Raw genomic sequence first — 23,643 nt, 5'->3', positions numbered from 1 at the left:
CTGTGATGATGATTGATGAAGATGAGTTGCAGGTTGTCGGTTTTACAGCGGTGAACGGAGGTGATGACAGAGGTGAACGGTGGTTTACGGTGAAGTGGTGGTGGGTTATGGTGATGGTGCAGCGGTGAGGAGACGGTGGTGTTAATGGTTGTCGGAGGTGACTGCGGTGTTCGGATTGTGCAGTGATGAGGAGCGTGTCGGAGTAATGACGACGGAACGAGAATGTGATGGTGAATCGGTGACGGTGACAAGCTTTGTTCGATCCACTCAGACGACGACAAATTCGTCATCATCATCATCGCCTCTATTAATAGTTGTTTTCCCTCATAATGTAGCCTCTACCAGGAGCAAGACCAAAAGAATACCAATATGTTTCCATTGTATTGTGGGAAATAATATTTGAAGGAAGCAACAGTAACAGCAGCAACAACATTATCATCAATCATCCTCCAATCCCATCTGTGCAATCCCATCTGTGCAACTCTCTCCAACGAAACCAAAATCTCTCTCACCGGAGCCTAGTTCCTCTGAGCAATTTCACTTTCAACTTATTCATCATACTATGGTGGTGATTGCAGAGCATACACCAATCCATCCATCATTGTTCATCAACAGTCACCGTTCATCATCGTCATCATCTCTGTCAACGATCACAACGATCACCAAGCACATCACCACCGCTGTGTTCGGAGTTCTCGAGACCACCGTGCCGGATAACCACCTGAACTTAACCTGAACCTCACTCCGGTCATCGTTCACCACCATTGTTCACCTCCGTTCATCGTCGTCATCCTCTCCGACAACCCTCGTTCACCGCCGACCTCCGTGGTGAACGAGGTGGAGATGGTGGTATGAGATGTTGGTGGCAGATCGGAGTGGTGGTGGTGGCAGTGGCTGTGGTGGCAGTGGCTGTGGTGGCGGTGGTTGCGGTGGTGGCAGCGGAGTGGTGGTGGTGGCAGGGCTAGTGGTGGTGGTGTTACAAATTTACACAATCAGTCCTTTATGTTAAAAATTTACAGAATCAGTCCTTATTTACTAACCGACTTAACTGGGTTATGATTTTTGGACTGAAATGGCACCTTTCCATAACGTCGGGGAGGAAAATGGCGCATTTTTGAAAAACGGACTGAAATGGCCAAAGTGACCAAACCACAGGGACGAAAATGACAGTTAACTCTTTTACTTTTGAATATTAGTGATGCTTATAAATTTCAAACTCGCATGTATGTACGCTTTAAAATTAATTACAGTACATTGTCAAAACGGTCTAAACTATAGTAACCAAAAATATATTTTTCTAGACGTTATTAAAAAAGTTTACTGAGGTTGATTAGTGACCGATTTACATGTCACTAAAAGCATCAGAACGATTTTCTACGGCTCAATGGGGCTCATTCCTAGACATTATTAAAAAAAAACTGCTATCTAACCACCTTTTGTAACTACAACCTTAGTAAAACAGGATCGGACGAACTTATAACAATTTTGATAATATTATGTATTTAAAAATACATATATTAGAATCTAACATGTATAACCCTTCACGGTAGTACAAATTTAACCTGTAGAGTTCTAGTACCACATGCATGTTGAAATCTAATATAAGTAATTAATGTATATAAAAAATTAACTTGTGTGTATAATCTACCTTCTTTACATTTAAAATGAATTTAAAGGACAACACACCATATGAACTATATAGGGTACGCATGTGTGCCACCAAACTTTCATCTATGAAATCCGAAACTTCACCATTTTTACTAATTTAATTGTCAATTAGTTATAATCATCTCTTAAGCATGCATTTCACTTATAATACATGCCTTTTGATTTGTGATTATATAAAGAGCATTTATATTTTAGAGTAAATTGTCATTTTGGTCTCTGAGGTTTGGTCACTTTTGCCATTTTAGTTCAAAACTTAAACCTTTTAAATCTGGGTCCCTGTGGTTTCACTTTTATTGCCATTTTAGTCCAAAAATCAAATCACCTGTTATTTGGCTATTAAATCTGGTTATTTTTTCTTTTTCTTCAGGGGCAAAATGGTCCATCTCTATTTATTATAACATATTAATAATTAAATTAATTATATTAAATCAATACCCTAATAAATGGTTTGATATCTCTTCCCCCCCATAAGTTCTTCCCCAAACCCCTTTTCTGGATGCCATGGGAGGATCCAATCGACTTCTTCTTCTTCTTCCAATTATGCAGACAATTACACACATTAATCAAAAGTAGCCCTAGCGATGCATTCAAGAAAAAGATTGCCGAAATAAACAGGGATCGATGAAGGAGGAACCCTAAAAGGAACCGATTGTTTGTACAGACTCCAGAATCGTTATCATGTACCGCCAGTATACATATGTTTGCTACTGTTGCAGGCATCGCACTTTTAGCTAAACTTCTCATGATAGTAATTTCACCAATTTATTTGTTAATCATATTGTTTAATTCATACGGCTACTACAATATATGGATGATTGATGTAATACTCGAATCCGTCACTTCTCCCTTGCAAACAGGACATTCTTTCGCACTCGAATCCACATACGACAACTGATAGAAACAACACCAACAAAACAAGTGACCATGGCAAGTCAAAATCGGATCCCGAGCTGTTCCTCCCCCTCTCCCTCTCTTCACCCCCTTCCTGAACCCTAACTGCATCCCGAACATCGTTCCTCTCTTGATTCTAAAATGGCAATAAAAGTGAAACCACATGGACCCAGATTTAAAAAGTTTGAGATCTGGACTAAAGTGACAAAAGTGATCAAATCTCAGGGACCAAAATGGCAGTTTACTCTATATTTTATATACTTTCTATGTGTCACCAAACATCCATTGCTTAAATTTCATAATCATAATAAATTAATAATAACAATAAAAATAATAATAATAATAATAATAATAATAATAATAATAATAATAATAATAATAGTGTGTTTTAATTATTAGAAAAAAAAATCTAATTGACTAGAACACATGTTTAGTATTCTATACGATTGTTGCGGTTAGTTATCCAACTTAAGCAAATATACAAGTTTTAATGCACAACTTACAAAACACATTAACTTTTGATCATTTCAAAGCAAAGATCTAGCAGACTTGAAAATGTCTTAATGAATTAAGAAATAATTAATAAAATAGAATACATAATATATATTTGAATCAAACAAAAAGAAATAGCTAGAGTTTTATTTTACCATTTGATCCTTTGGGCTGTAAAGTAAAACCTAAATTGAGTTGTGAATGTGATGTAAGAGTGTAAAGAAAAAAAAGTAGGGCCCCACATTGCAATTGAAGAACATATTCCCTTACATACACATGACACCACCTAATCCTTTCTTCCTCCATACACCAGACTCTTCCGCCTTCATATCATATACATACAAATATAGGAGATAAGAGATACAGAGCCAAAAGCAGAAGCCTACCTGATGATGATACATATGTGGTAAGTCTCTATACACATTCACACACACACATATACATATATACACATACATATATATGTACATGATATATACTATGTAGTGTTATGTCTCTTATGCTGAATTGCTGAATGAACATTACATCTTAATATTGTGATACTCTGACATAATCTTTCATGTTTCAGAAACATACATAATTGGAGAAAATATTACATTTTTTTTCATAAGTTCTTGATGGTTTCCAATTCAAAAGTTTTGGTTAATTCCCAATTATTGTTTCTATTTTTGGGTACATTCCAGGCAATATTTTTCTGTATTAATCTTTAGAAACAACAAGAAGAAGAGCAAAAAGAAAACATTTTTACTCTTTTATCCAAAATAAGCCATTTAGTTTGTGGTTCATTGTTTTGTAAACTCTTTTATATATTTTGATTAGAATTCAAGAATCCTCACTTTCCTCTATGAAACCAAAATTGTATGTTTTTCCAAATATCTTTATAAAAATATATACATATATTTTTATAAATATATTTTTACTCTCTGATTTTTCTTATCTTTTTGTGGAATTCAAGAATCCTCACTTTCATCTATGAAACCAATATTATATGTTTTTCCAAATATCTTTATAAAAATATAATTTTACTCTCTGTATTTTCTTATCTTTTTGTGTTAATATAATGCCTAAAATCCTTTTTTAATCTTTTTTTTTTTCTGGTAATCATATTCCCAATATAGCCATCTGTTTTCTATTTTAAAAATATCTATAGAACTTGTATATAAAAGAGATGAGATATATATTTGAGTTAAATGCCATTTTAGTTTATGTGGTTTGGGCTATTTTTGAAACGTTGCATTTTGGTCCAAATAGTTTCAAACGTTGTCATTTTAGTCTATTGGATTAACTCCATCCATTTTTTCTGTTAACTAGAAGGACAATTTGGTCATTTTATATGGCCGAATTGCCCTTCTAGTTAACAGAATTATATATAATATGACCGAATTGCCCTTCTAGTTAACTGAAAAAATGGATGGAGTTAACCAGTGGACTAAAATGGTAACGTTTGAAACTATTTGGACTTAAATGACAACGTTTTAAACCTTTAGACTAAACTGGCAAAATGACCCAAATCACGAGGAATAAAATAGCATTTAACTCTATATTTTTTTATGTGGTTTATTTTGCAGAAAAAATGGAGGGTAATGGAAAATCATTGGAGAGAGTGGTGTCATTGAAGGCTCTACAATTGGGAAATTCATTTTCATGCAAAATATGTGTGATTGGATTTCTATGTGGAGTATGTCTAACTTCTCTCTTTCTTGCTGCCCTCACTTCATTTGCTTCTTTTCAGTTTTCCCCTAATTCCACTTCCACTTCTTATTTTATCAGTAAGTTTTTTCTCTTTCCCCCTTAATAATTTTTATATAATTACACTAGTTATATAGTAAAAGATATTTTAATTTGGGTTTCTTGAAGTATATACTATATAGTCATCACATGACACCTATGCACTGTCTGATAATGAATTTGCATTTGTTTTCTAACATATTCATTAGAAAATTGGTGGAGTATTGATTAAGTACTTAAGTTGGATTATGACATTTGTGAATCATAATAATTCAAAGATAAACTTAAACTTGATTAGTCAAAAATGTACAATTGATAAGTCCTTAGTCCTCAAGGGTGTGTGATTGAAGCAAAGTAAAGTTGGTACCAATTATTTCTTTCCAGAAAGAGAAAAATAATAATAACAATCTACTTTAAATAATTAAATTATACTCCATATTCTTGAATTATATATTATACTACTAGTATTACCCGGATTTTATTTTTTATTGGTGACAAAGTATGTAAAGTTTATGGGCTAACATCATTAGATTATAATGTTGTTTCTTCGTGTTACATTTCGGTTTTAAATACGATTTTAACTTTAAGGGTGTCATAAATGCAAAAAAGAGAAGCTTTGTTAAAAAAATGGCTAAACATTAAATCAAATTATATATTTGAGACTTGTACATGAAATAATGCTTCTCTTATAGTCCCTATTAACTTTTATGGTCGTTAATAGTAACTTTTTCCGGCATACAATTGAGAAGTCTAGCCGTCTAATTAATAGCCAATTATTCCCAACAATAACCGTAGTAGGAGTTAACGTTTACATAATCTAATCACGTTGGTAACTTATTTTAATTTTAACTTATTGCTATGTTTGAGTTTAAAATCACATATATTTGGAGATACGTCTAATATAAAACAAGATTAAGTAGATAACTATTGTAACTACATAAACACTTATACATATTAGTTTAAGTGATTTTGTATTAAACATGCCCTTATATTTGAATGAGTAAAGTCTTTTCTTATGATTGTCGTGATACATAAACTTTGGTCCCTTGTACATGTTGTAATTTGTTGCTCTTTGTCTATTTAGGTCGGGGGTGGTTGTGTTTGTTTGGTCTTTTACCCGTTTGGGTCGAATGTGTGTTTTAATGAAGTATTTTTTAAAAAAAAAAAAAAAAAAACATAAACTTTGGTAGAAGCATGTTGCCTTGTGACCTAGGCTTTGCATAAAGGGGTAACTCTTTTCGTGATTCCTCCGTGCAATCACAAACTCCGAGGTAAAACATTTAATCTCAAAAAAGACACCTAAGACCATGTGTAGTGGTAGAACACTATAATGCCCCCACCATGGGGCGTTTTGCGCCATGTGGCGTCCTAGTCAGCAAGGGGGCATTATAGCAAAAGTGGTGTAGTGGGTATAATGCCCCATAATGCCCCATTCGAAAGATGGGGGGTCGAAAGATGGGGGGTCGAAAGATGGCAACGGTCGAAAGATGGGGGGTCGAAAGATGTCAACGGTCGAAAGATGGGGGGTCGAAAGATGGCAACGGTCGAAAGATGGGGGTCGAAAGATGGTGGCAGCGTTATAATTTAAACGCCGAACGGGATTTTTTTCGAAAATCACGCCGGAAAACGCCCCCTGTAGTGGGGGGTTGGGCGTTTTAGGGCGTTTTGGGGCAATTTTTTTTAAAAAAAACGCCCCATTACGCTTGGTCTAATAACATATGACGGTGGATTAAATATATCATACGAATATCAGATTCTTATACTTACTTTTAATATTCGTGTGTATTATCATATGCGTGTGTCACATCTTGAATCTCAAAAAAACTAATGTTGAATGTTTTGGCACACGCATATGGTAATCTATTCTGAAACCTAAACAATTCGTTCACCACCTGAATTTTTTTATTTTGTATTTTTTCGCATATCAATATTTCAATATTAATATTTTACTTTGAAAATATAAATGCATATAAAACAATTACATTTTTTACAACTAAACATGTAACTGTTTTATATACTTTATTGTAAAATTTTAATTCTAAAATATTAATGTGCGAAGAAATGAAAAATAATTGGGTTAAACGAATCGTGTTCGGGTCAACCCATGGATATTCATGGTGTGTTTGGTTTCATATGTTAAACGAGCTACTCTTCCTTATTCCATCATCGAGAACCGACGGTTAACTAGATCATCCAACCACCTATGTGATATTTGGCTTCTCAAACCAAGCAATATTATCCCTAATGCCCACTGGGAGCTCACGGATTTCTTTTTTTGTTACACGAGTGGAAACCTCCCAAGACGTGTTGGTGATATTTGAGGCATGACATTTCTTATGACCCAGTATACTTCCTATGAACATAACAAAACTACGTAGATAACATGATAATATGATCTCCTGACAGTGATACTCATTTTCTAATTTTCTATATAAAGATGCAATTGTATGGCATGTTTAGCTGACTGTTATTAATTAACGTAGTTGTCGAATGAATTGTGATGATTTTCTAGATGCATTTACGGGCCGAGAATGTGATTCTAAACCTCAAGCAGTAGAAAGAATGGTGATATCACAAAACTTGATGGAGGTCCAAGTTAACAACCCGGTTAACTCAATCTACTCAGCTTGGAGCACAATGCTAAACAAGTCAAACACCGGCGAAGAAATGTTTTCACAAAGTACATTAACCGACGGTTCTAAGGTGCCTAGACCTCCTCATTTGGATAACTGTAAGTTGACGAGAGAAGCCAATCAAATTCTCGATAAACGTACTGAAGACGGGAAATTACCACCATGGACAATGTGGAAAGGTTTCTTGAATAACTACCCTTTATCGAAAAAAGATGAGAAGCAAGGGTATAATGGTCATCAAGCCATCTCCAAAGGTGCTTACCCTCCTTGGGTATGTGTCATTTCTAATAATTCTATAATTTTTCGCTTTCTATAAGGGGGGGACCCACTTGCTGACGTGTCTGTTTACGGGTCTTTATAGATTAAAGGGTCGGACGAAGAAAACTATCCACTAACAAGGGAAGCGCAACGTGATATATGGGTGCACCAGCATCCTGTGAACTGTAGAGACCCGAATGTCAAGTTTCTTGTTACAGATTGGGAAACGATACCCGGGTTTGGTATGGGGGCCCAGTTTGCAGGGATGTCTGGGCTTCTGGCAATCGCCATTAACGAAAATAGAGTGCTTGTCACAAATTACTATAATCGAGCCGACCATGATGGTTGTAAAGGTAGACCAACTTACGAAAACACATAGAAGGTTTCATCATGCGGTCTAGTTATTTCTCATTCGGTTATATTTTCGCGTTAGGTGCATCGAGGTCTAGTTGGTCGTGCTATTTTTTTCCTGAGACATCACGAGAGTGTAGGGAACGAGCGTTTGAACTCCTGAACGAAAAAGGAGCATTGGCTAGCGGAGTTATTAGAGTAAAAGAAAACTACACAACCAAGCATATATGGACTGGCCCAGTCCCACGGTAATTTGATTCTAGTAACTTTAACTACTATACATTCGTGATTAATGGTACGGGTGTGAATTTCTGACACGACATAAAACTAACTCGAAGTTCACGGGTTTGGGTTTAATCTAAATGGGGTCCAGGTCAGCTAGGGGTCAAACCACATATACATTTAGCTAAACGGGCCATGTCCAAGTCAAGGCAAGTTCGCAGGCTGCCCCACTTAGCTTGTTTATTTTTATATATTTTCTATAAAAATTGTTTATGTGTGAGTGAGTATTTTACTATTTTATTTTATTCTAAAATTCTAATGATAAAGAGATATGAGAATGAGGTTTTACACTATAAACTAATTATTTTACATACCTCTTGGGACTTTTGTTGTGTATATATACTTTTGGGAGTGTATTTAATGTGTGTATAAAATAAAATAAAATATTCGGGTCAAATGGGTCATGGTCGTGTCAACCTGCGAAACTTGTGTCATGTTCAGGTTCATGTATCTGACACAATTAATGGGTTCATGTCGGATTCGCCCCGCCAACCCCCGAACACATCCAATTTAACAGCCTGAATAAAAAAATAATGAGTTTATTTTCTTCTTTGCATCATATTGAGTTTATGTCCTTCTTTGCATCATATTTGTCACCATGATTTAGTCAAGGTTCATTACAGAGTATGGGGTAGTCCTTGGAGTTACATGCAGCCAACAACAGAAGTAAACGGTACTTTAATCGGCTATCATCGGAGAATGGACTGGAGATGGTGGCGAGCACAGGTAGCTAGCTAGATCACATAATCCTACTCGATCTTTGATAAAACATTCGAGCATTTTCATAATTTGTTTCACTCAACCACACATATTCAGGCTTTGCGCTATCTTATGAGGTTCCAAACAGAGTACACATGTGGTTTACTAAATGTAGCTCGACACTCGGCATTTGGATGGGAAGCTGCCGAGTTAGCTCACTCAATGCGTATTTCAGAATATTTCGAGGTTTGTTCATTAGTCAGTTATGTATTTATAAATACGGTTCATGTGGAGGTAGTTTGGACCTTATGTGTGCATTGTGCAGGGGCACTTTGGTCATTTATTATAAAAGTGACCAAAGTGCCCCTGCACATATAAGGTCCAAAGTCCAAACTACCCCTACACAAACCATATATATACATAACTGACTAATACTCGTCTACGGTATTCCTTTTGTTATGCGATTGTTATTGACATATAGCTAATAATTTCAGGAAAACATGATAGATTCTAGATCCGCGATCGAAGAGTACGTGTGGTCAAATCACGAGCCATGGACGCCAAGGCCGTTGCTAAGTGTGCACGTAAGGATGGGAGACAAAGCATGTGAAATGAAGGTGGTTCAGTTTGAAGAATACATGCGTCTCGCCAACCGGATTAGAAACCGTTTCCCTTATCTGAATCGAATCTGGCTCTCAACCGAGATGCAAGAAGTTATCGATAAAACAAAGTTATATACAAACTGGAACTTTTACTACTCAAACGTGAGACGACAAGTGGGAAACCTAACTATGGCAGTCTATGAAGCAAGCCTGGGTAGAGAAACAAGCACCAATTATCCGCTCGTAAACTTCTTGATGGCTACCGAAGCTGACTTCTTCATCGGAGCCTTGGGTTCTACTTGGTGTTATCTCATAGATGGAATGAGAAATACCGGCGGAAAGGTGATGGCAGGGTACTTGAGCGTTAACAAGGATCGGTTTTGGTAAATATTGGGTCAATTTAGCCATTTGGGTTTGGTTGATGAAACCGACCGGTGTGGAATATGGCTCAGGTTAAGCGTTAGCTTAGGCTCGGGATGTGTATAAAACATCGATGTATAATTAGGCTTCTATTTGCAAGTAAAACAGAAGAATTGTTTGAAATTGAAAGGCAATAATAATATATAATTTAAACAGTAATACACCATGTTGAAGTTGTTCCTGAGAAAACTACCAAAACTACTGGAACAAACCATCACCGGAAATGACGATTGCATACAACAATCAATCGAACAACAACCCTAAATATCGATAATCAAATCACTCCAAATCTTCACTCACCTGCCTTGTGCTTGTGCCGTTTTCCGTGCTTCTATCTGCTGCCGCAGATTTCTTCTTGTGTTTCCGAATCTTGGCTTTCTTGGCCTTCATCCTACGTTTCTTCTCATTGGCATCGACCCACGTGTAGTCTGTCGGTATGTTGAATGGGTCCGCTTCATCTCTGAAACTGCGACCCTCACTGTCGCTTGACTGGTCACCGCGGTTCCCTTTCATCCATGAGATCCATGATGTTGACCCCTCCGGTTCTTTAGATTTTGAATCTTGAAAATGAGCTGGGCTCGAAAGCGGTGTTGAAAATTCTTCTGATGCGGCTTGTAGCTCCTCGAATTTTGTAAATGTTACAAGTACTCTTATTGTCGGCACAATTGGAATCGCAATCTGCACTCACAAGTCACAAATAGATATCTATTTCATTTTAATTTTACTAAACGATAAAAGCGGCAACTCGATGTAAGAATATATTTAAAAGAATGTACCTTGACGGGGAAGGTACCGGTAGGTAGTTTAGTGGTTAAAAGCTCCCTTAATCTCCTGATGGCCTTCACCTTATTGGCTAATATGTCAAGTAACGGCACAAGCTCATCTGTTTTTAACGGGAAATCCGGTGTTAACCAAAGAACGGGTCTCAACCCTTTTTTGTACTCGCTTTCGGTCTTAAGATCTGTTGTTGATCCTTTTTTCTTTTTCTTTTTAGCACTTTTATCTTTCGCTTTCTTAGAGTCACCATTGTCCTCTGTTACAGTTTCAGATGATAGTTTTTGAGTTTCGTTAAGTTTCGAAAACTTCTTTAGAATCTTTGAATCTTCGGGGTCGTTGTTTTTCGAACCCTTTTTGTTCCAACCAAACCAGCTTTTCTTATCTTTACTGTTGGATTCGGAGTTTTCGAACGAACCCGAATCACTATTTTCGTTGTTGATTTGTTCTTCATCTTCACAAACATTTTCAGAGTTCCCCATTTTAAGAGCGGAATTCAATTGCCGTTTTTCTTCAGGTGTCAAAACGTCATCGTATTCATCATGATCAACTCCGTTTTCCGCTCCACCTTGTTCATTGGAGAAAAGCTCCTCATCGGTCATAGCACCTGGGACCCGCCTTGATTTCACGCTCACCATCACATGGAGCATATCGTACACCTTACTTTTCCAGGGTCCCACAAGTTCGGTCCTCTCTTGTCTTCTCCAATTCAAATGAGGAATAAGCTCGGCTTGTGTCACATCAATCCCGGGCCTGTACATGTTGGTTTGCGACATTAACGCAACTTCATGAGCCACTTCGGCTTCGGAAGGTTGCGCACCCGCACCCTCTAACGCATTCGTTATTTCTTTTTCTTTGTGTGAAAGAACAATCAAAGAACCAGGAGACAAACACACGCTACCATCGTCTCGTGAATACCCGTCTCCAAGAAACATGAAAGTCTGATCCGACCGTTGAATTCTAAACCCGTCAAACCCCGCCAGAGTCATATCAGCCCGTAGATTCGACCCGCGTTTCCAAATCCGGTAAGTATCCGAAGGCGCAATCCTTCCTATGAACGGAATAACCGAGCTTTCAAAATGGAAAGTTATTTCCATGTAAAAATCACGTATACGGTTAGCCGACGCTACTATACGGGGAAGCCTACGACACCACTTAGCCCAAGCTAATGGTTGATAATGCCGAGCAATAATCATAGCTATATTCTCTTCTCGGTTACAAACAGCTTCTTGAAGCGCACTCCATCCGTTCTCATTCTGAAGACTCCAATCCGCACCAGCCGCCATTAAAATATCCGCCGAGATCGGATCCTTGAGCCGCACCGCAAGGTGAAGAGGCGTTTCCCTTCCGGGAACATCACGACGGTCAATTACCGCTGAAACCGCATCCGCATCAAGCTCAGCAGCTACTGATTCAGCCTCGGTGTTAACCGCACCCGCTTTTGCCAACCGTGGGAGGGTAGTAATAAGTTTCTTAAGCGCGGTATGGTCTCGTTGAGCAACCGCTAGATGAGCAGGACTATGGGAATACTTAGAATAATCTTCCATTAATCCTTTCTGTTCTTAGTTCTTAGTTCTTAATCTTACCAATTCAACTAAGATAAATAATAATAATAATTCACCAATTTTCTATACACCATCAGAAATTCAAAATCCCCAATTGTCAAACCCTAATCTTGCTCCACATTCGGAAAAACTCAAAAACCCCAAATTTGGAAAAACCCCTATTTGGGTCTTAAACTAAAGCAATTCCCACAAATCTGAAAACAGAAATTAAACAACTTTATAACTAAAGACAACAGATCCATGTTGCTGTATGGAGTTTCGAACTTGATATAACGAAAAAAAGAAGAAATAGAGCAAGGAGATACCTGAATCGATGGAAAGAGTTGAATAAGAAAGATGATGTTGATGTGGTGAATGAATCATCTTGCTGGTGTAGTTGTTGTAAAGGAACACAGGCGGCTCAGATCTCTGTGTGTGTGTTCCTCTTTTAGAATAATGAAATGAAATGAAATTACTGGATGGATCATGTGAAGCTTAAAAGGAGAATAATAATATTGGGTTCAAGTTTTTTTTTTTTTTTTTTTTTTTTTTTTTGCCTTTACTGTTCTCCAGAGGTCAAAAGGACAACGATGGACATTTACGATCCAAAATTTGTTTTAAATTCGTCTTCATCCTATTTTTTGGCACTTTTTAAATACACTTGTTTTAACATGATGTAAACTTGTTATTTTTATGAATTTGCATTTTGGATTTTAATAATCCAAACTATTACTTACTGACCGATGATTATTCATAGTGATTATATGAACTAAGGGTGTGTATGGGTCGGTTTAAGTTGGTTTTTGCCCAAAACCATAACCGAAATGTCGGTTAATGGATAACCATAACCAATCGATCATGGTGGTTTTGGTGAATCGGTTTTGAAGGTTATAGTGGGTCGGTTAACCATGAATTTGGGACTAGTTAAAAATAGCTCGAAAGAATATAATTAGGCATTATGTGAGCCTGAAAGTTTGGGCTTGAGTTTGTTTGACAATGGAATAAGGGGCTGTTTGGTAGCCTCTTAATGACCATTCAGATGCTACCTTTTAATGGTTTAAAATCTCTGAATGAATAAGAGGTAACCTCAAGTCTGAATGGTTAAGAGGTAACCTCTGAATGGTAAATCATCACATGTCACATTCGTCTACCTTCTCATTGGTAAAATTCTTAATGGTTCCATTAAGAGGTAGTCTCTTAATGACCATTCAGAGGCTAACAAACAGCCCCTAAATTGTTATCATGCATTTGTATCTATTAGTATATTACATTGCATTATAATAAGACATATCTACAATATTAAAAAACATATAATCAGTTTAGTTTGAGTTTAGTAGGTATGGAAACCTTGTTAACCATAACCAACTTATTATTGTCGGTTTTTGGTTTTTGGAATATCATTAAGACGATCTACTAGTTTTTTGTATTGTTCGGTTATATTGGTTTGGTTTTATCTAGGTTGGTTTATTTTATTTTCTGCACACTCAATGATCATCTTTCTAACTTTCACTTTCGTTTTCAAACTAATAGTTATGAACAATTAAGAATTTAAGTTACACAACAAGCCACCCATATTCCTCCTATAAAACCATTGACCAAATTAAGGTGGTTTAAATAAAATCTAATGGATTTTGTTAAGAAAAATTCGTTACACGTCGATGGTTTATGGATTTGTTTATTATTTTTTTAAATAAATGAAAGAAAGTAAGGATAGTTTTTATAAGGGCATGGGGTATACCTTAACATCTAGGGTGTTAACGATGACATGGCATGTTAAATGGCATTGCAAACCACTCCTTCTTGTGTTAAAAGGATTATATGTTAACATGTTAACATGATGTTAAGAGATTGTCTTAATTTGTTTTCCTTTTTTACACCCAAACCATTAAAAGTTTTTACACTCAAACCATAAAAGAATAAAGTTAAGGGGATTAAACCATTTCCTTGATGTGAGGTAAAGTGAAACGGAGAAAAGCAAGTGATGTGACACCTAGGTGATGTTAAAACGAGTTAAAGTATACCTCAAGGCCTAAAGTTCTTTGTAAGCATGGTAAAGCAAAGCCAAAAACGTCTACAATTGTATACTTTAATTACAAACCTGGGTATGCAAGTTTCACAAGCATCTGTTGTTATACTAATAAGTACATTTATAGTTTTTATTTAGCAACAACTAATCATTATATCAAAATTTGTACTCAACAAAGTTTTATTATGTTGGTAGGTTGTTTGGTAGCCTCTGAATGGTCATTAAGAGGCTACCTCTTAATGGAACCATTAAGAATTTTACCAATGAGAAGGTAGACGAATGTGACATGTGATGATTTACCATTCAGATGTTACCTCTTAACCATTCAGACTTGAGGTTACCTCTTATTCATTCAGAGATTTTAAACCATTAAGAGGTAGCATCTGAATGGTCATTAAGAGGCTACCAAACATTTTCTGATATTATGTAGGTGAAAAGGTACCATATGTGGATTAGGAGACCCTGCTTTGGCCTTAGGTAATGTGTTAATCTTATGTCTTAAATATAATCAAAGGGGATGAATGTGTATTTTTGGCCTTGTGGGATCCAAGGGGATGAATGTGTATTTTTTATAGAACTTTTTTATAATTTTATGGATTGTGAAGATGATTTTGTACACTTAATTTATTTGTATACAAACAAATTAAAGATGTTACCTTTATTTTCTGTGCTTTATTTTAGGCCTTGATCCTATATAATGTTTTTTGTTTTTGTTTTCATTTATATTCTAATTTTTTTTTGAGTTAATAGCCAAAATGGTCTCTGAGGTTTGCTCACTTTTGCCACTTTAGTCCAAATTCCAAATTTTTTAAATCTGGGTCCATGAGGTTTGCATTTTTTTTGCCATTTTAGTCCAAATTTCAAAAAAGTCAAATTTTATCAATTTTTTTTACTGAAATTTGTCTTTATCCTTATTTCAAACAAGGGCAAAATTGTCATTCTATATTATTATTAAGCAATTTATATTAAAGAAAATTAAAAAAAAAAAAACCTTTTTAAAAAAACCATCTCTCTTTTCACAAGCACCACCACCACCTCTCTCTCTCTCTCCCTCTACTCCTCTCTGCCGCCACCACCGCCACCACTACCTCCTCACGCCGGCCATATTAAAACACAGATGAAAGATCAGTGGGTTAGACACTAACGGATGAAAGATCAGTGGGTTAAAACACAGATGAAAGATCAGTGGGTTAGGGCAAGACCCAACACTGCCGGATGGATCTTTCTCTTCTCCCTCTCTCTCTTCCGGGTGGATCTAGGTTGTTTGCAGGTGGTTGGTGATTAGGGTTGTTTGCAGGTTGTTTGGGATTAGGGTTTCGGTGAGGGTGGTGATGGTGGAGATGGTGGGGGGGGGGGTTGTTTGCAGGTTGTTTGGGATTTGGGTTGTTGCAGGTTTGGGGTTAGGGTTCCGGTGGAGACACCGCCACTGCCGGCAACCACCTTAGCCACCATCTCTGTCGTTTCCCTCTTTCTCTCTCCGACTTCCTCTCTGATCTCCTCTCTTCGATCTCCCTCTCTCTCAAAGATTTTCGGTGTGTGTATGTGTATGTGTCTGATTAGGGTGTTAATGGATGATGGATGTGTCTGATTGGGTGTTAAGTCGGTGGTGGTGGGTTTATGGTGGCAGTGGTTCTCACAGAGGTAGCAGGGGTGGGGGTTTGGGTTTTGTGGGGATGATGGTAGTGCAGTGGTGGTGGTGGTGGTGCGGGGGTGGAGGTGATGCCATCGGGGATGGTGGTTGAAGCCGTCGGGATGGTTGTGGTGGTAGGAAGATGAAGATGAAATTCTGGAAGTTGGAAGTCCTGGATGTTGAAGATGAAGTTCTGGGTTCTTGCCCTTTTAAGGGGTTTTTTTTTTATTTTCTTTAATATAAATTGCTTTATAATAATATAGAATGACAATTTTGCCCTTGTGAGAGATAAGGATAAAGACAAAATTCAATAAAAAAATTGACTTTTTTGAAATTTGGACTAAAATGGCAAAAAAATGCAAACCTCAGGGACCCAGATTTAAAAAATTTGGAATTTGGACTAAAGTGGCAAAAGTGAGCAAACCTCAGGGACCATTTTGGCTATTAACTCTTTTTTTTTTCTAAAGTAAATGTTCTTTTTATTTCTTACATAACTCATAAAAATTATCTAAAACTGAAAATACCAACTTTTTTTGTAGTAGTAGTCTACCAGCTAATAGTTTTTTTTTAATTTTTTAGAACACTTATAAGGCTATGGGGGTGTGGGATAGGGGCTTTTATCACGTCACGTCAGATCCACGTCAGTCAGGGGGCTTTATCACGCATTCCCTTAACTTGGAGGGTGTGGGCTCAATGCCTATAGCGGCCGCTTATCTTGACCCCTTCCCTTAACAATTCTCGATCAACTCAACAATTCTCGATCAACTCAACAATTCTCCGTTAACACAGTGGTGAGACTCCCATGGCGCCCCGGTTTAACTTGCAGGGTACGGGTGGTAGCGCCGCGGGAAGGGGGGGTTCGGCGGTGAGGTGGCACGGTGGCGCCCTCCATACCCTCCGGCCTAACAGTTTACCAGGGTGAGTTGATGACGAAGCAAACGGTGAAGATATGAAGTAAATAGGAATTTCAAAACGAAAATAACTAAGTATTTATAAATAAACCAAATTATAAATTTTATAACCAACTCGGTAAAAAAAAAAAAAAAAACCATTAACCAAACAAATTAAGGTGGAGCTACTTCATTTCTCGAATATTTGATATGAGAATACACAGCATGCCAAAATCATAATGACAAAATTGAGCAAACAAAATGTGACAATCGCCACAATTTCGGCTTTAACCAACCCATCAACCGTTTGATGGCTCCTAGGATCTTTGGCTTTCATAGCATCTGTTTAAAGGCTTAACACACACACACACACACACACATTACTTAAAGTGACAATAACAATGTGAACTACCACATATGTTACCCCTACAAATCTCGGGTTTTTGTAGACCAAAAAGAAAGTTAATGGGGTGTATCAAGATTTTCTAGCAAATAGCTCACAGGTGATTATATCATCCATGGATGTAGCAGAGCTACCGGCGCTGATCACAGGCACAACGTTGAAAACGGGTTCCTCACAGGTCTTCACCTTTTTGGTCTTTTCGCTAAATTCGTCAAATTTGCTTCGGATGATGAGTGATAATGTTTCATGGGAGATGTTGGAACTTGCAGGAAAGTAAATTCTCAGATTCTGCAAATCAAAAGAGAGATGAATAAGAATTACATCCGATGATAACGCAACATATTATGTGTGTGTACATGTGTCATGCATATACGTCTTTCTATGTGGTAAAAGAAACTAACCATTACATCATCCCAAGAGAAGTAGTTTTGTGAAAGGACTTTATCAAGACGATACAAGCAAAATTTTGCAATTTGTTCTAATTTCTTCTCAGCGGTGACAATTAGATTATCACCAACGCTAGAACAGATCTTGTCGGCAATTTCAGTTGTAATGGATAAGACGGCTGCACATATTCTGCCATGAACAACACACTTCTGAAGACATTCATCATGCCATTTTTCTGGTTGAAAGCATGAATCAAATGGATTCACTTCATGTTTTTGGTCAGACATATCATGATCATTAACAACTTCCTCGGTATTTGTGTCATCCTCAACAAAGAGTACCGGCTTCACCTCAACAAAAGCTCTACAAAAACAACCAAATAAAAATATTAAGAAAAATTAATAATTCATTTAAGTTCGTGAAACTTGGAGGCAAAATGTTTTAATGTACCTTTTCGGCAGATCGGGGACAAGTACGTACAAGAAAACAGGATTTAGCACTCCGGAAAGATGGTTATATTTTAAATTGAGTGGCTTAATTTGATTAAGAATCTCATTATGCTTTTCTTGCATACTGATTATGTCCAACGGTGAAGTAGACTTTGAACAATAAATGACGAAAAGTATGGCTGATGTACTAATTGAACAATTGAACGATTTTGCAATGGCTTCACTGTTTATCAGTGCTTGTTCTAGTTCTGAAACGGGCCCCCCATCACATAACGACATGGTTGGCGGGTCAAGGCCCAATTGGCCCGCCATGTGAAGTGTCTCCTTATGCAAAGTTGCCTAAAAAATAACAGAATGTTAAGATTTATTTTGTGACCATTGAAGGGTATTGTAGACATTTTACCTGGCTATATGGGCCGATACAACTAGGGGCCCATGAAGAGATGCTCTGCACGTGAAGTACTTTTTTACTTTGATCGTTTGCTACCAAAACTTCCACATAAGCATTCCCGAGACCGACTTGTAACAGAGGAACCTCGATTGTACTGCGGGATGGAACGCCAAAATGGCATTTCTCTTGCGTTATGAAATTCACGTAAGTTTCGTTTGCGATAGAAAACATATTCATGTCTGAGATGTACAAATGAATGTAAACTACATTCTCCCATGAAAAACCGGCTTCGTTAAGTTCGGATTCTATTTTCGTCAAAATGATCTTCAAATCATCACTTACTGAAACTTTAGTGGAGTCCTGCAGCCAGCAAGATATGGAGAAAGTGTTTTCCTTTGTAGTTTTCGAAATATGAAGTTTATGGTTTTCAAGTTGGGCCAAATCTAACGCAACATCAGGTGTATGGGATTTCTCTTCGGCTATTTCTAAAGATTCGGTTTGTACGTCAATTACAGATCCCGTATTCTCCGGACAGAAACCATTAGTTCGGTTAACGTCACTCACAGACGCAGATGGTAATTTATCTTCACAATGGAACGCCAAAGGGTGAAGGATTCCAACAGGCGCTATGGAATTTGAATCATGAAGTACAAGTTGAAATTCATCTAGAACAATTCGTGCATACTGGAATAAATCAAACGTCAAAACACAAACATGAACAGAACGGTAAATAAATATTAAAAAACAGCATTATTAGTGATGCAAGACTTTCATGGACACCAAACAAATACCTACTTTGAAGAGGGGACAATCAAGTGTTAATGTTTCGTATTCTCCACCTTCACCGCATATATTACTTCCATATAATCTGCCAAAAAAAATTACAATTTTAAAAGCTGGTAAATAGGGAGATATAGGGCTGTAAACGAACCGAACATTCAGCGAACTGTTCGTGAACCGTTCGGCGGGAAGTTTGTTTATGTCCGTTCGATTAGCTTAACGAACGAACACGAACAAAAAATTTCATTCGGTTAGCTTAGCAAACGAACATGAACACAAGTCTTGTTCGTTCGACTACGTTCGTGAACATTCGGTAATATGTTCGTTTACGTTCGTTCGTGTCCGTTTGAGTATATCAAAAGAATAATAAATAATAAACATTTTATCTAAACATATTGAAAACTTGAAACCCTATTTTTTTCTAAGTTAGCTAAAATTTGGACATTCTAAGACATTTTTGGGAATAATTATGTCTAAATTAGTTAAACTTGATTCATCGTTTGGTGGTCTAGTAGACTTCTTGTGTTTTGATTTATCATTTGATGGTTGTATTTAACTAGTTATACAATGTTTAAGGATAACAATGTTGTTATTTTTTTATTTTCAAGTTAAATGTTCGTTTGCGTTTGTTTTTATTTGCTTGCGTTAGTTTGTGTTCGAGACCAGTGTTCACGAACTGTTCGTGAACAACTGAATTTCCTTAACGAACGAACACGGACATAAACTTATGTTTGGTATGCGTTCGTGAACAGTTCACAAACATGATAATTTTCTTAACGAACGAACACGAACATGGCCTTGTTCGTGTTCGTTCGGTTCGTTTACAGCCCTAGGGAGATATAACTATATAAGACTCCATTTACGGGAGTATTATAGATATAACTAATAACATACTCGTTTAACTTAAGAAGGTGTGGCCATAGATGCGACATTTCTTTTCCCAAGTGCTTTGAAGGATCTAAACCGATAGCTGCCACCTAAAAATTTATAACTGGGATCAAGTTAACGACCTTAAAGAAAGAAAGATAGTTGCATACTTACATAGATTACAATTAACAGGAAAGTAAATTCAACGTGAAGAATCACATCATTATACCTTTACTGTGATGGCAACAATCCCGGTATCAATCTGGTTAAGCCCACAAAAAGAAAAACATAGGAAAAGTTTAGGAGAGGTGATGAGCGATTTAAGAGACTTCTGTAAAATTATCATATGTAATAAGAACGTTAATGTACCATTTGTTGTAGGAGCATAGATTGGTCCAGCTTCCATAAATATGCTAGAGAAACGAGACCAAGTCTTGAACAAACATTTTCTACGCGTAATCTTTGATAATCAGAAGCAATTGCACCAGATGAGACTGCTGTGATAGACGGTATCTGCTTTTTTACTTCTTTTAACAAAATATACATGTCTTCTACTTCATCACCTGTGGTCTTGTTGTAGCTTAAATCATGTCGCCTAAAAGATTAAAAACTTTATAAGTGAGCAGAAAAAAATACCTTTAAGAGTTAAGACCATGAAAAGAAGCACTCATATGTAAACCGATGAGTATATCAAGCATCAAATTAGTTCAACACTTCAACTGTTAGAAGTACACCATGAACATGTAAACAACACACACATATATAAACGATGCCATGCCCATGTAATGCTTCAAAAGCATATATAGTTTTCTTGAAATAAAAAAGAAAATCCAGAAAAAAAACTCTTTTAAAATGAATTTATATTAAGTAACTTGCCTGGTGGATCCTTGTATCTTTCGTCTAAACAAAGGCAACCCCATGCAATTTGCATAACTGACAACAATCTGATGACCAACCTGGGATATTACGCAATTCAAAAACAAAAATATTTTAGTATAGCACATAATACTAACTAATAAGATGTGATGTAAATTCTTTACAATACCAACAGAGATTCAATTCCTTTAAAAGTTTAATTATCATAAACTTTGCTCGTTATTTGATTGAAGAAAGGCTTACAGTTTGATACATGTAACTATCGAGCTCATCCACAGAATCATTGGCAGGCAACAAGTTCGCCAATGCAACAACCTACAATACAAACATCACATATTTAAGTATAAATATTCCGTATATACACATAACAAGTTAACAACAAAGATATCAGCAATTACACCATCCATGTAGAAACAGAGTGCTGATGAATCAATCTTACCTCATGGCCATATTCGAGACACTTCATCATGGCAAAGCAGCTGTCTTTGCCACCACTAACTAACCCCACCACCTTCATCTTCTCTTAAGAAGTATACGATTCCAACTCTTTTTAAGATTAGTACAAACGTTGAACACTAGCAAGAAATTACATACCGCGTGTCATTGGTGCAAAAAAGATTAACATTCCAAGCATAAATACATCCTATCTAGTATAATCTAACACATCAAACTTAACAATTCAGATCACACACATTACACTATGCAACTAAACAAGAATCTCTGGTTTTTGCTCATGTTAAGATAGTATATCTCGCATCTCTACTTTTTATCTCCAACCGCATCTTGGTCGACAATAAGTTTGAAGAAGCTAAACTACCGTTTATAAGATCAAACCCAATAACAATTCGACTACAAATTTCACAAAGATTTGCTACAAACTAAGCACCGTATCTTAAAAATATGGGTTGTATTCGGGTTCCGTAAGTCAGCCCATATTTACTAATGTTGCGGCTTCTAAATCATTTTAAGGTCAACTATAGAGCCTCTGATATAAATCTACATTCTGTCTTAATTTTCTCATCAACTTGTTGCTACATTAGGGGAGGGGGGGGGGGGGGGTATTTGCACGGACCTCCCATCCGCCGGAGTATTACAACTCCGCAGCTAGCCTAGCCCCATGGCTGCATGGCGGTGAATCCCCACCGAGATCAAAGAGCCTGTGTGGTATTACACCGGCCACAGGATTCGAACCCGGGTCTCTTGGGAAGAGATGGGTGAGGCTGGCCAACTGGGCTACCCCAGTTGGTTAACTTGTTGCTACATTAGCTGCGTTACCAGAACAAAACATATATAATCAGCCCTAACAAATGAGACATTACATTGAAAACGATCTTGAATCCATGATGAACAAGGGAAAATCAAATTCACTTATAAATTCCATTGAGACATTTCATCGAACACCTGGAGTGTGTCTCAAATGACCCTACAAATAATACATGTTTATGTCTATAAAAATACAAAATAAGAACAAAACTATATCCAACATAGTTCTGCAAGCAGATTCAGCACTATCCCAGATGGATGATTGTGTTTTTATATAAAAAATTACACCAAACCTAAACTTCTTAACAAGTATACGTTTGAGTCACATCAAATTTCAATATGATGAGCACAAAAAATAAACGATCAGGTGCACGAAAAGTTTAAAGACGATCATACCTTGAAATCAACTGAGTTTGAGTTCAGATGGCTAAGAGAATAAGGTATTTAGGGCTTTTTGGATTGAAGATGTGTTAAAAAGAATGCAATTGGAATGACAAGTAGTAGATGTTGAGGGACTAAATATAAACTTCCTTTTCTTATTTATATGACAGCGACCACCGTTTACACCATTGTTTCCGGCGACTTTGAGTGGCATCCAACGTTAAGATATTTTTTTATTAGAGTAAACTTCAATTTTACCCTGGGGTTTAGGGCAATTGACAGTCTTACCCTCTTAAAGAAATAATTGTAATTTTACCCTCCAACGTTTGGTGTTATGTCGCAAGTTTCCCCTCCGACCATGTTTCCGTCAGAGATCACCGTTTTCTTTTAATGGTCAAAAGGCAAATAGGTAAAATCACCATTCTCTTGAGCTGCAACCTCATATAATTCCCATTTCATCCCTTTGAAACCCTCAAGTTAACCTACCTCTAAATTCAAGAGCTCCTCATTGGCGATCGGGCATTCTTCAACAATTACAGCTGATTAGAACTCTGTTACGAGCATGGATCTTCGATTGTGGAAGGTACGAGCTGAATATCAGTATTTCAAACCGGCTGAAATGTACCGTAAGTGACATGCAAGCTCACAGGGTCTGAATTAGGTAAAATTTGAACCTTTTTCTGTGTTAATTTGTTGTTGATGTTTGTTTATAGGTCAAACCCAATCTCAGTTTACCATAAATTTCACCATGGAGGTAATTTTGTAGAAAACCCAAATAGGAAATACTTTGGTGGGAAGATGAACTACATTGATCATGTAGATTTTAGAGTGTTGAATACTGATGTTATAGAGGAGATGGTTAAGAAATTAGGATACAATGATGGTCTGTTTTTTCTGCATTCATTACAAGGAACCGTACTTTTCGTTGGATTTTGGTCTTAGGACATTAAAATGTGAT

The 23,643-nt window shown here is 36.9% G+C and overlaps 3 protein-coding genes across 4 annotated transcripts; 1 reads left to right on the top strand and 2 right to left on the bottom strand.

Annotated features, from left to right (window-relative positions):
* The first annotated feature begins 3,319 nt into the window (after positions 1–3,319).
* On the top strand, positions 3,320–10,183 carry LOC110904440. Of its 2 annotated transcripts, none has more exons than XM_022150290.2 (8): positions 3,320–3,457; positions 4,620–4,820; positions 7,292–7,683; positions 7,774–8,023; positions 8,104–8,269; positions 8,927–9,029; positions 9,120–9,248; positions 9,497–10,183. In XM_022150290.2, exons 2-8 carry the CDS (start codon positions 4,625–4,627, stop codon positions 9,989–9,991), a joined length of 1,731 nt encoding a protein of 576 aa, XP_022005982.1. In that variant the 5' UTR covers positions 3,320–3,457; positions 4,620–4,624; the 3' UTR covers positions 9,992–10,183. The 2 variants fall into 2 exon arrangements, with proteins under 2 accessions (XP_022005982.1, XP_035839309.1); XM_035983416.1 differs by having other exon boundaries at positions 3,349–3,454.
* Positions 10,138–12,908, bottom strand: LOC110904439 (ankyrin repeat domain-containing protein 13C). Its single transcript, XM_022150289.2, has 3 exons — positions 12,669–12,908; positions 10,801–12,557; positions 10,138–10,702 (listed from the first exon to the last, which is right to left on the bottom strand). The coding sequence occupies exons 2-3, from the start codon at positions 12,343–12,345 to the stop codon at positions 10,304–10,306; spliced, it is 1,944 nt and encodes a 647-aa protein (XP_022005981.1). The 5' UTR covers positions 12,346–12,557; positions 12,669–12,908; the 3' UTR covers positions 10,138–10,303.
* Positions 12,909–17,049: 4,141 nt separating this feature from the next.
* On the bottom strand, positions 17,050–22,887 carry LOC110904437 (diphthine--ammonia ligase). The gene is made up of 12 exons (XM_022150287.2): positions 22,701–22,887; positions 21,481–21,616; positions 21,285–21,356; positions 21,042–21,121; positions 20,535–20,760; positions 20,395–20,427; positions 20,193–20,275; positions 19,314–19,386; positions 18,531–19,202; positions 18,129–18,466; positions 17,693–18,041; positions 17,050–17,579 (listed from the first exon to the last, which is right to left on the bottom strand). The coding sequence occupies exons 2-12, from the start codon at positions 21,556–21,558 to the stop codon at positions 17,364–17,366; spliced, it is 2,220 nt and encodes a 739-aa protein (XP_022005979.1). The 5' UTR covers positions 21,559–21,616; positions 22,701–22,887; the 3' UTR covers positions 17,050–17,363.
* Between the last annotated feature and the right edge of the window lie 756 nt (positions 22,888–23,643).

Source organism: Helianthus annuus, chromosome 14, assembly GCF_002127325.2.
Source record: "Helianthus annuus cultivar XRQ/B chromosome 14, HanXRQr2.0-SUNRISE, whole genome shotgun sequence".
Taxonomy (NCBI): domain Eukaryota; kingdom Viridiplantae; phylum Streptophyta; class Magnoliopsida; order Asterales; family Asteraceae; genus Helianthus; species Helianthus annuus.
The sequence above is the reverse complement of the archived record's forward strand: the minus strand, read 5'-3'. Positions and strand labels throughout refer to the sequence as shown.

Bases quoted from the DNA above. Each gene is read 5' to 3' on its own strand.
- LOC110904439 (XM_022150289.2), bottom strand. From the start codon at position 12,345: ATGGAAGATTATTCTAAGTATTCCCATAGTCCTGCTCATCTAGCGGTT. The intron at 10,703-10,800 runs GTACATTCTTTT...TTGTGAGTGCAG, and splicing joins CCGGTACCTTCCCCGTCAAG to ATTGCGATTCCAATTGTGCC.
- LOC110904440 (XM_022150290.2), top strand. From the start codon at position 4,625: ATGGAGGGTAATGGAAAATCATTGGAGAGAGTGGTGTCATTGAAGGCT. The intron at 8,024-8,103 runs GTAGACCAACTT...TTTTCGCGTTAG, and splicing joins CGACCATGATGGTTGTAAAG to GTGCATCGAGGTCTAGTTGG. The intron at 8,270-8,926 runs GTAATTTGATTC...GGTTCATTACAG, and splicing joins TGGACTGGCCCAGTCCCACG to AGTATGGGGTAGTCCTTGGA.
- LOC110904437 (XM_022150287.2), bottom strand. From the start codon at position 21,558: ATGAAGGTGGTGGGGTTAGTTAGTGGTGGCAAAGACAGCTGCTTTGCC. The intron at 20,428-20,534 runs GTACATTAACGT...GGGCTTAACCAG, and splicing joins CTATGCTCCTACAACAAATG to ATTGATACCGGGATTGTTGC. The intron at 18,467-18,530 runs GTAAAATGTCTA...GTTATTTTTTAG, and splicing joins GTATCGGCCCATATAGCCAG to GCAACTTTGCATAAGGAGAC.